This window comes from Sapajus apella, unplaced genomic scaffold (assembly GCF_009761245.1).
Source record: "Sapajus apella isolate SASKATOON/1434 unplaced genomic scaffold, GSC_monkey_1.0 scaffold64, whole genome shotgun sequence".
In the NCBI taxonomy this organism is placed as follows: Eukaryota; Metazoa; Chordata; class Mammalia; order Primates; family Cebidae; genus Sapajus; species Sapajus apella.
This window is the reverse complement of record NW_022437004.1, coordinates 150,975-163,436: the sequence shown is the minus strand read 5'-3', so window position 1 is coordinate 163,436 and position 12,462 is coordinate 150,975. Positions and strand designations below refer to the sequence as shown.

Below are 12,462 nucleotides of genomic sequence, written 5' to 3'. Positions count from 1 at the left end.
GTCATGTTTCTTTAGAGCCACAGTTATCCTTACCAAAAAAATACTTTACGTGCTTAGTATTGGAAAGTGGTAGAGTATTTCTGACTTGGACAGGTTTATAAATTTGGAGTGGTGGTGGTGGTACTGTGATGGCACAAAGGTTATACTGCACTTTTTTTAAAAAAAAACAAAAAATTTGTGTAATTCACAGGTGTCACCTTTGTTCAGTGTTATAAATGAGCTTATTTTGGAATCTAGCTATCTTGTAAGATACAGGATAGACCAGCTTTTTGAACATTTTTGTAGCAACTAGTTGGACTTTAGTTATAACAAAGATAGCTACAAAAATAAAGTGTGGCCTTTTTCTACATGTAAAGCCTTACTATAAGCCCTTACTGATCTCAGTACAGGTTGAGGAGCTCTTATTTATACTGGGAAAACATCAACTAACCACAAAGCTGGAATTTATCTGAAGACTAATTAATAAAAATCACCTTTCTAAATTGGAAATTAGCATATTTTAAAATCCTGTTACAACTAAGGCACGTTAGTGATAGAGCTGAGGTGGTTAGATGCTTCTACTTCCCTAACCCAGAGAACCGTATCGGAGGTTTTGGAAAATCTGGCAGTCATAAGTTACATGGAAGTAGACTCCAAAGGGAAAAGATGCAGTTTGTACGACGTTCTCATAGTTTCCTAATGATTTCTTATGTTTCCCTAGTCCTAATGCAATAATGGCCTAGAGTTAGATTGTCTGTACAAGTAAGACTCCTCTAATTCATATTTTTTAAAAGTCTTACCAACTTGCCATTAGAAATTATGTGACTTGCTTCTTTGATTTTTCTCTTATAATAATATTTTTTCCTAAATGTTTGAAGATTAACAATTTCGTATGCTAGTCACTTTAAAAAGTAAAAATACTGAGGTTGGAACTTAGTTAAATCAAGAAATTACAAATTTTAACTTCATTTGTCCTTTCTTCATGTACTAGAGAATTTCTACTATTTATAAGTAGCGTATATTTCATTGTGTGTGAATTTGTATGTAGTGCCAAAGAAACTTAGGATTATAAGGCATTTAAAATTTACTGCAACCTGTAGTTAAATTATTTATTCACCATGAAAAAGAAAGATTTTCCTATGAACACAACAAATTTTACATATATATAGATATATATATATAAATATATATATACACATGCAGCTAACAACACAGATTAATGCTTTTAGAATTTGACTTTAATAATGCTCTGCAACTTGAGTTCCATCCATTTTCTTTTGTTTACTGTGAACTAGAACTATTCTACAAACTGTGTCAGAGGAACTCGAAATATTTTTTTTTTTTTTTTTCTTTGAGACGGAGTTTCACTCATGTTACCCAGGCTGCAGTGCAATGGAGTGCAATGGCGCGATCTCGGCTCACCGCAACCTCCGCCTCCTGGGTTCAGGCAATTCTCCTGCCTCAGCCTCCTGAGTAGCTGGGATTACAGGCATGCACCACCATGCCCAGCTAATGTTTTGTATTTTTAGTAGAGGCGGGGTTTCACCATGTTGACCAGGATGGTCTGGATCTCTTGACCTCGTGATCCACCCGCCTCGGCCTCCCAAAGTGCTGGGATTACAGGCTTGAGCCACCGCGCCCGGACGGAAACTGAAATATTTTTGAAGTTTTGTCTTGAAAAAAAAGACATTTAATTTTGTTCAATGAATAATTCTGTCCCTTCAGCACACCTGCATTGAGCAGCATTGTGTCTGGTTCTGGGGTAAATTAAGACTTTCCTGTCTACTGTCAAGTTATAGAATATTTAATGCACATTATGATGAGAACAAATTCAATGAAATTTTACTGGGAAAGGCCCTGCCTGAGACTAGGACGTCAACAAAGGCTTTTCTGAAAAAGGTCACTTCTGAGCTGCCTGCTTGTTAAAGGATATGTTTCTAATATTTTTGGTTAGTCAGTTGATATTTTGTGGTATAGAGACAAGCTTCCCATGGGTTATAAGTGTGCTAAGTTATGAGTTATGAGTCCTTAAGCCCTTGAGACAACCAAGTGGGGCCTGAGGTAAGCAGGGCTCCCAAGCTAGTCATGCCCAGTTATAAGCAGCTTCATCCTTTACCCCAGTGCTCTGAACAATCGTTATCATTTCCCACATACATTATGATATAAAGAAACAGTGGTGTAGAGAAGCATTATCAGGTAAAGTAGTGGAATCTCTACCAAGAGTTTCTAAAGGATAATAAACAAAAGATAAATTCTTATAGCCAAATCTAAATATGGCCTATATATTCTTTTAATTGTAGTGAAATGTACATACATAAAGTTTATTATTTTAACCATTTTTTACAAAGCCGTGGCATTAAGTACATTCATATTGTTATACAACCATGTTATCCATCTTTCTCTGGAATCTTTCCAAACTAAAACTTTATGCCCATGAAACAATAATTCTCTATTCCTTGCCCCCACTGACAACTGCCATTCTCCTTTCTATATCTGAATTTTTGACTATTCTAGTTACCTCATTTAAATATTTGTCCTTTTGTGACAGCCTTATTTCACTTAGCAAGATGTCATTAAGGTTCATTTATGTGGTAATATGCGTCAGAATTTCCTTCCTTTTTAAAACTGAATAATACTCTGTTGTATGTGTATACCATATTTTGTTTTTCCATTCATCTGTTAATGGACACATGAGTTTTTTCCACCTTTTGGCTATTGTGAATAATGTTGCTATGAACATGGGTATATAAATATCTGTTTGAGCCCTTGTTTTCACTTCTTTTGAGTATATACCCAGAAGTAGAATTGCATATCATGTGGTAATTTTTTAATTTTTTGAAAAACTGCAATTCCGTTTTCCATAGCCACTGGACCACTTCTTATTTCCAACAGCAGTATACTAGAGTTTCGGTTTCTCCACATCCTCATCTCTCTCTTTTTTTTTTTTTTTTTTTTTTTAATAATAGCCATCCCAGTGGTGTGAAGTGAGATCTCATTGTGGTTTTGATATGCATTTCCCTAATCTCTAGTAATGTTGACCATCGCTTCATTAGCTTATATTTTTTAAGCCTTTTTTTCTGGAGTTGTGTAACCAAGATTAACACATCTTTTTCAAAAGCCGCTTATTGCATAGAGTTAAGTTAACCCTATTCTTTTATTTTTTTTTTTTAAGAGTCTTACTCTGTCATCAGGCTGGAGTGCAGTGGCGCAATCTTGGCTTACTGCAACCTCCACCTCTTGGGTTCAAGCAGTTCTCCTGCCTCAGCCTCACGAGTAGTTAGGACTACAGGTGCACGCCACCACACCCAGCTAATTTTTGTATTTTTAGTAGAGATGGGGTTTTACCGTGTTGGCCAGGATGGTCTTGATCTCTTGACCTCGTGATACGCCCACCTCAGCTTCCCAAAGTGCTGGGATTACAGGCATGAGCCCCTGCGCTGGGCCAAGTTAACCTATTCTTAAAAGTTTTACTGCTGCAGTGAACTTTAGAGATCATCAGAATTCTTAATCTGAAATCTGTCATTGGTTTCAGAGTCCATGAACAGCCTGCATTAAAGCAAAATTCTATCAGATTCTCAGGCAGATCCAGGACTCCCCAAAAACGTAAGAATTATTTATCTAGCCCGAAGTCATCAAAATGTTAAGAACCATTATCTTTTTAGGTCATATTAAGGTGGTTTTTAAATCATTACTTTGTGCCTTTCTGTATTTTCGAAAATATTTTAAATATTCATAGAGCATATGGTTTTTTTTAATTAAATAAATGCTATTTTAGAACCTGAAAAAGTAAAATCCATCTTTCTTGAACTTCCATAGAAAACAAATCTAAAAGCCAAGAAGAAATGAAATGGATATAATACGTTCTTAAAATTGCCAGCCTTCTCTTATGGTCACAGCATTTCCAAGTATATTCCTGCCCTATAAAAAGAATAGACAGGCTCTGCAGCTACCAAAAAAAAAAAAAAGTGATGTTTACCATTGAATCCGTTTTAGCTGAATTCATTGCAATAAAATATTTGCATTTGAGTTTTTTATAATGAGATTTACTATAAAGAGAATGCAGGTTCTATAGCTAGAAAAGCGATATTTACCACTGAATCCATTTCAGCTAAATTTCATTAAAGGAAAATATTTGCATTTGAGTTCTTTATAATGAGATTTTACTGCTTTTCTTATAATATCTTCACATAATACTTTCTGTAATGATTACTTTTAAAAGATATTGGACTTTTGTTTTAATTTTAAAACTTTGATTACTTAAAAGCAACCAGAAAGAATTTTTATTAAGTAACTATCTTGGATAGATGATATATACCTATGTTCAGTTTATCACCCTAAAAAAAAAAAAAAAGCCAAAGATGGCTGGGCATGGTAGCTCATGCCTGTAATCCCAGCACTTTGGGAGGCCGAGGTGGGTGGATCACGAGATCAAGAGATCGAGACCATCCTGGCCAACATGGTGAAACCCCATCTCTACTAAAAATACAAAAATTAGCTGGGTATGGTGGTGCACACCTGTAGTCCCAGCTACTCGGGAAGCTGAGGCAGGAGAATCACCTGAACCTGGGAGGCAGGGGTTGCAGTGGGTTGAGATCGCGCCACTACACTCCAGCTTGGTGACAGAGTGAGACTCCATCTCAAAAAAAAAAAAAAAAAAAACATAAACATAGGAAATCATTAATATTTCATAGAACATCCTAGGACATCTTACCTGTTAAGTTTATTGTCAGACCTCCTTATCTCCTTCTGTCTTGGCTAGATTTAAGAGTAATTGAAGTAGGTTGGAAGTTCTCTAGCATTTATTATACTTGGATCTCCATCTTTTCTGTTAGATAGACATGGTCCTATCTAGCTAACCAGCTTTGACATTTCTTTGATCTATATATCTGCTAAGTGTAATGTTTATAGTGTGAAAATGTATATTTATTTTATAAGTACATTTTTAATTTATAGCAGTTTTTAAAATTCCTGTTTTTCCTTTTGTAGCTGTATGCAGGAGCTATTCTTGAGGTTTGTGGATGAAAATTGGGAAGGTTCCCTCAAGTCCAAGGTATATAAAATTTACTCCATTAAACTGTTCAGTCATTTAAAATCAATGTTTTACGTGAATCATATTCAGTATATATTCCCAAGAATAAGAATTTTTAGGATTATACGTTATCAACAATATATGCATTTTTTTCATATTTGTTTTCATGGAGGTGGTTTGTTATAGTAATTGGTGAATCCTACCTTTACTATAAGCAAACACAATATATGAAATTTAGATTTAAAATACAATACTTTAAAATGGAGGTGGGCACCTGTAATCTCAGCTACTCGGGAGGCTGAGACAGAATTGCTTGAACCCTGGGAGGTGGAGGTAGCAGTGAGCCAAGATTGCACCACTGCGCTCCAGCCTGGGCAACAGAATGAGACTCCATCTCAAAAAAGTAAAATAAAAAATAAATACAACACATGAAGAGGTTATTTTCTTATAAGGAGAGCCTTTTCTTTGCCAGGTGTGAATTTTACAAGAGCCTTTCCTTTACCAGATGTAAGTGTAAATTCTTTAAGTGGCATACCATTGTAGTATATTTTAAATGTGAATTGATTCATGTGGAACAATTGCGTTAAGAGAGTTGGCCTGCACAAAATAACAAATTACCAAGGAGAGAAGTAATTACCAAGCAATTTGAAAGGCAAAAGAGAGAAAGTTGTAAGTGTATGTCTTCACAGGGAATTTTAAGGATAAACATGTTAAAGGATAATTGTGAAAGTATATTCTTTGGGTTGACATCAAACAGTAATAAGGAGCTTTGCATTGCCAAGAAAGGCTTGAACTAAGGTTTTGTCTTCTGTCCCTGCATGTCACTTTGAAAATCAGTTTTATGAAACTGAACTTGTCTGAAGGTAATAACGCTTTCTCTCTTTTTTTTAACTGAAATCCATACGTAAGTATTCAATTTGTATACCTCATTCTACCTCGATTTTTGCTTACATTCCCATGATTTCTTGCCTTATTTACCTAATGACAAGACAGTTTCTTGAACTTAACATTTTATAAAATTGACTGTATTAGCACATGCTTTTTTATTGCTGACCTATAATTGTTTATAATAAAATATTAATCATTTAGCACAGAAATATAAGATAGTAGTTTTACTTAGGGATGCTTTATGAGGACCAAAGCAGGTACATATCTAATCAAAAACAGGCTTTGTTAGAATAACACATTCTAATGTAGCACAGAAGATATTTACTTCTGCTTGGGAAAAAGGTTTTTACTCTGATTTTTTTTTTTTTTTTTTTTTTTTTTTGCCTCAAGCACTTAAACTCGGAATTGTACCACAGTTTTGGCTTTTTGATATCCATTCTCTTATTTCTAGAAAGTTTTAGCAATTGCTTTTTAGCTACATTGATTACTTATACTTACTTACTTGTTTTATTAAGAGCACTTTATAACTTAGATTTTCATGAGACTCAAGAGTAGCTTTGATACTGTGATTAGCCCTCCTATTTATGATATCAGATTTTATATTATCTACAGTAATACATATTTCTTAGGTAAATTATCAAACCTTTGGGTACATATACTGTCTTTTCCTTTTAAAAACAATTGAATTTTAATACTATGTATAAATATCCACTTGCTTAAAATAAAAATGATTAATTCTACAATGTGTAACTGTATTTAATATTGTTATGTGTAATACCAGTATTTTCTGAACTCATGAAAAGTTGGTATAATTGTGATAAAACTGTTATTAAATTCCCACTCAGAATTTCCATCTTAAAGATATTCTGAAATAGAGCGTGGAGAATTGTTGCTTTTTACAGTAATTATAAATACCAAACTAACTTTCATGTCATTACTGCTTTATATTCTTTTCTTTCCAGCTACTTAGGAGGCTGAGGAAATAGTCTCCATGTTACTCAGGCTGGAGTGCAGTGGTATAACTGCAGTCTCTGTTTCCTGGGTTCAAGTGATTCTCCTGCCTCAGCCTCCTAAGTAGCTGGGACTACAGAAGCATGCCACCACACCTGTCTAATTTTTATATTTTTAGTAGAGACAGGGTTTTGCCCTGTTGGCCAAGCTGGTCTTGAACTCCTAACCTCAGGTGATCCGCCCACCTCAGCCTCCCAAAGTGCTGGGATTATAGGCATGAGCCACCATGCCCATGCTTCATATTCTTTATCTTCAACATCAAGTAGCTTCTAGGATTATCATGATAACCTTCATTATACTCTAGCTTATAATGCATTGTCGATTTTTAAGATCACTCAACCATTTCATGAACAAGAATAAATTAATGTTAAATTATTTCAGAAGGAGGAAGAATTTAAATTACCACATTTCCAAGTCCAAAAAATAAAACACTTATGGTCCCAAACATTTTGTGTAATAAGGTTACTCAGCCTGCTTTTCATGCCAACTATGATTGATTGGTAGCCACGCTTAAGGTTACGGTGCTGCATTAGAGTTTTGCTGGAAAGAATTCTGATCCATTAGCATTATCTTCATTGATTTTCTTGTTTTTATCAAGTGAATTACAGATGAGGTATAATAGGTTAATATCTACCTTAAAGGGCTATTCTAAGGATTAAATGAGTTAACATGTAAATCACTTAGCATGTATCTGGCACCAGCAAATACAGAGTAAATCATTCCATAATTCTATAAATATTTATTGAGTGCTTACTGTATGTCAATCACTATTCCAGTAATGAAGATATTAAATGGTAAGTATTGTTATTGTATATTTGCTCCTTGGTTAATAATAAGTTTCAATTATGAACCATCAAACATTTTATTTATTTATTTATTGAGTCAGCGTCTCCCTCTATTGTCCAGGCTGGAGTGCAGTGGCACAATCTCAGCTCACTGCAACCTCCGCCTCCTGGGTTCAAGCAGTTCTCCTCCCCTCAGCCTCTGGGTAGCTAGGACTACAGGCATGTGCCACCACGCCTGGCTAGTTTTTTGTATTTTTAGTAGAGATGGGGTTTCACCATATTGGCCAGTCTGGTCTCTAACTCGTGACCTCGTGATCTGCCCACCTTGGCCTCCCAAAGTGCTGGGATTACAGGCATGAGCCACTGTGCCCAGCCTTGCCATCAAACATTTATATACTCATATTTTGGTCATCTTTAAAAAACATTCAAGTCCATATATCTATTATAACTGCAGCCTTTCTCATATACAAAATTCTGTATGTTGACCTCTATCAATTTTTCAAAGTACTATAATATGGCTTCTCTTTGTACCATTTTACCTCCTGACTACTAAATCTTACTTGGTGCTAGCATTTGAAATTCTCTTCTTTTCACTTGTATGACTTCATTATCTCCTAGCTTTCTCCTTTCAACATGTCGTTTTCTCTTCTCTTGTTCTGGCATCTCTTCTACTGCCTGCACTTCAAATGTTATTGTTAGCCAGGGTCTATTATCTTCAGATATCTTTCTCTTCTTACTCTCCCGAATGATGTCTTACTCCCTCAGTTTCATTTACAGTACTTATCTGATGACTCCCAATCTATATCTTTACAATCAGGTTTTCTTTTGTTAAAAACTGTATTTATATTTTTGACTGCCATGGGACATTTCCATTTGGATGATCTCATCGGTACTTTAAACCAATGTACATATATGAATCACCTGGGGATCTTGTTAAAATACAGAGTATAATTCTATAAATTTGGGATGAGTCCTGAGATTCTATATTTCTTACAGTCCTGCAGACTGTGGCCCACATTTTTAATATAAAGGCTTTATACCCAGCATGTCCAAAAACTGAATTAATCCTCTTCTCTGTTAAAAGTATACCATCTTCCCTGTTGCTATAAATGGCAATGATCAGGCAGAAGCATAAGCATGAAACATAAGAATCATGATTAATCTTTCACACTTTATATCCAGTTAGTCACCGTGTTGTGTCTTTTTTCTCTCAGTAATAATCTTCATAGTCCCTTTTTCTTTTCCGTGTTTTCAATCAGGGCCTTAACATCTTTATCTAAAAGGATTAGTTACTTGTTCTCTAGTCTGCCTCTCCCTTTTCCCTTTACTTACATTGTTACCTCTTTAACACAACAGCCAAAAGAGACAATTTTCATAAGACACATCTGATTGTATCTCTCACTTGCTTAAAATGCAATATAGTTCTCTGTCACATACAGAATCACATAGAAGACCCACCATGACATGGTTTCTCTTTTCTAGATTCACATCTCTAGTGTATGTAAAACTATTTGCAATTCCCTGAGCTCTGACTTCTGTGTGTGTGCACATTGAATATTTTTCCTAACTTCTGCTCCTTCCCAGTTCTTGTGGCAAATTCCAATTCATTCAAAATTTAGCTCCAGCATTGTTTTTGGGTGGTGTTTGGTCAGAATTTTTTATTTTTCTCTTGGTGTTCCATAACACCTCCTGCATAATATTATATTTGGCATACTGGTCTTTTCCATCTGTCAAACTAGGAAGTCTTTAGAGCCCAAAGATTGTGTTCTGGTTTTTTTGTTTGTTTGTTTTTTTTAATCGATACACTCAAAATCTATGTAACAGTGCACCTGGTATTAAGAGGAATTCAAATATTTATGGAATGAATGCAATGATTTATTAAATTTATCTAATTCAAGGATGCCCCCACTTTTGACAAATGGTAATCTGGTGAAAAGCTTATGTTTCCATTTTTTTATATGCCCTTGATGAATTTACAGGATTCAAACATTCATAAAAAGTTCTCATCTTTTCCTAAAAGGCATAATTGTTTTAGTTTGTTTTGTCTTCATTTTGTACCTCCCTAAATTCTCTTAAGTTACCCTTCTCTGTTTTCAACTGCTTCTAAATTGTCCTAATGGTAAATTTTTTTTTTTTTTTTTTTGGCTTTTTTTTTTTTTTTTGAGACAGAGTCTCACTTTGTCTCCCAGGCTGGAGTGCAGTGATCTGATCTCAGCTCACTGCAGTTTCTACCTCCCCATTCCTGCGATTCTCCTGCCTCAGCCTCCAGAGTAGCTGGGATTACAGGCATGTGCCACCATGCCCGGCTAACTTTTTTATTGTATTTTAGTAAAGATGGGGTTTCACCATGTTGGCCACACTGGTCTCAAATTCCTGACCTCAGGTGATCTGCCCGCCTTGACCTCCCAGAGTGCTGGGATTATAGGCATGAGCCACCACGCCCCACCAGTTTTCTTGTTTTAGAAATACTTTTTTAATTACTCAGTAGCTTTTGTTGAGCACAGTTGAGAATTAGGTTGTCTATTGTTGCCATTCTCTTTATATTGACGTTTCTGGATATGGTATGACATTGTTTGTTAGAGTATGTTCTGATTCAAATGCACTTATTTCCAGTAACAGGATTATATTATATTTCTGTCTAATCAACAGTATTATATTTTGTCTGAATATATTTTATCTCTCTTTTCATTTATATTTTCACATGTTTATGATGTTGATTATATTTCTGGATTATATTTCTGATCAACAGGTCTACCTCAGCCTCCCAAAGTGCTGGGATTACAGGCGTGAGCCATCACGCCCGACAAAAATACTCCTTTTTAATACTGCTTAGAGTTAGCTCTGAAGAGCCTCTGATTTATGGGAGTCTCTTGACATTCCAAGCAGTGTGTATAGCAAAATTTAGCTCTTCTAGGGGGCAGCATGAATGGCATGTTAAGAATCCCAAGGGAAAAGCTGAAACATTTGCTCTGTTTTTAAATCACTTCTGTTTATTTGATCACTTTGATTGGTACTTACAAAATTGCTTTTATTAGTGGCAAATAATTAAATTGACATAGGAACATTTCTAGAAATTAGAGTGATTGGACTTTCTTTAGAAATCCTCAAATTCGGCCGGGCGCGGTGGCTCAAGCCTTGTAATCCCAGCACTTCGGGAGGCTGAGGCAGGTGGATCACGAGGTCAAGAGATTGAGACCATCCTGGTCAACATGGTGAAACCCCGTCTCTACTAAAAATACAAAAAATTAGCTGGGCATGGTGGCGCGTGCCTGTAATCCCAGCTACTCAGGAGGTTGAGGCAGGAGAATTGCCTGAACCCAGGAGGCGGAGGTTGCAGTGAGCTGAGATCGCGCCATTGCACTCCAGCCTGGGTAACGAGTGAAACTCCGTCTCAAAAAAAAAAAAAAAAAAAGAAATCCTCAAATTGGTATCATTGATCTATTTTGAAAACAGCAGAAAGTAAACTAGATAATAAATTACTTTTATGAGGACTTTTTGCAAATTCTTGGACTTTGTTTAACCCCTTCGGGTCCAATGGATTCATTTTCATTTTTAAATTTCTTTTTTGGGTCATTCATACTGTTTATAAGGACTATTATTTCTTTATTCTTAGAGGTCTTTCAGAGAACAAAGAGAACATTTACTTATTTTAATAAAATAAAACTCATTCTATTTTGCGATTACCCTGTCAGTAGACTGAATGCTTTTATATATCTGAGGTATATTATGGGGACCATTTATCATCAGTTGTTTACAGCTATGCTAAAAAAGACTAATGTTGTAAGGATGATGCAATAGTGAAATGAATCATCACTGTTAGGTCATTCTTTGGTTTTCTAATTGTGTGACCCACATAGTATGACACCATTTCTGTAGTCTTTTTAAGCTTTCATTAAACACATTTGAGAATTCGAATATTTTTGCTTTCTGCCCATAATAGCAGAGAAGAAAACTGACAGAAATGCTTCTAATGATTAAATGGATCAGAATATGAATGCAAAGAGATAAAATAAGATTTTAGACCTGGAGTGATCTACTAGCAAAACATGGCTGTTTTAAATAATATTTTTAAATTATATAAAATTAAACATTCAGTTCCTTAGACACACTAGCTGCATTTCAGATGCTCAGTAACCACCATACCAAAAGAACAGATGGAGACTATTTTCATTATTTCAGAAAGTTCTGTTAGAAAGTGCTATTCTTGACTCTAATGATAGTAAAATTGATCATATGAGCAAAAGCTCAGACCCTGAAACTTCATTTGACAATATCCTGAATGAATTGTCTCAAAAATCAAGAGTGAGTGAGTATATAACATATTACCAAGGTCAAAAAGGAAATTATAGGTTTTAGTTAGTTTCTTTGTTTTGTTGTTTTGTTTTGTTTGTTTTGTTTTGAAACAGATTCTCACTCTCTTGCCCAGGCTGGAGTGCAGTGGCATGATCTCAGCTCACTGCAATGTCTGCCCCCCAGGTTCAAGCGATCCTCCTGCCTCAGGCTCCCAAGTAGCTGGGACTACAGGCATGTACCACCTTGCCTGGCTAATTTTTATATTGAGATGGGGTTTCCCATGTTGGCCAATCTGGTCTCGAACTCTTGACCTCAGGTGATCTGCCTGCCTCAGCCTCCCAAAGTGCTGGGATTACAGGCATGAGCCATCAAGCCTAGCTGGAAATAATATAGTATTTTTATATTGTTAGCCCTACAATAAGAAGGACCTCATCACAGTATTTTTCTTTTTTTTTTTTTCTCTTTTTCTTTTTCTTT

At 35.5% G+C, this 12,462-nt stretch overlaps 1 protein-coding gene across 2 annotated transcripts in view; it reads left to right on the top strand.

Moving 5' to 3' along the window:
• SELENOF (selenoprotein F) overlaps positions 1-12,462 on the top strand; it is a 46,522-nt gene that overhangs the window by 22,880 nt on the left and 11,180 nt on the right. For both annotated transcript variants that reach the window (XM_032247785.1, XM_032247784.1), the window contains exon 3: positions 4,966-5,029. In XM_032247785.1, the coding sequence (XP_032103676.1) occupies positions 4,966-5,029 (64 nt within the window). The remainder of the gene's footprint in view (positions 1-4,965; positions 5,030-12,462) is intronic.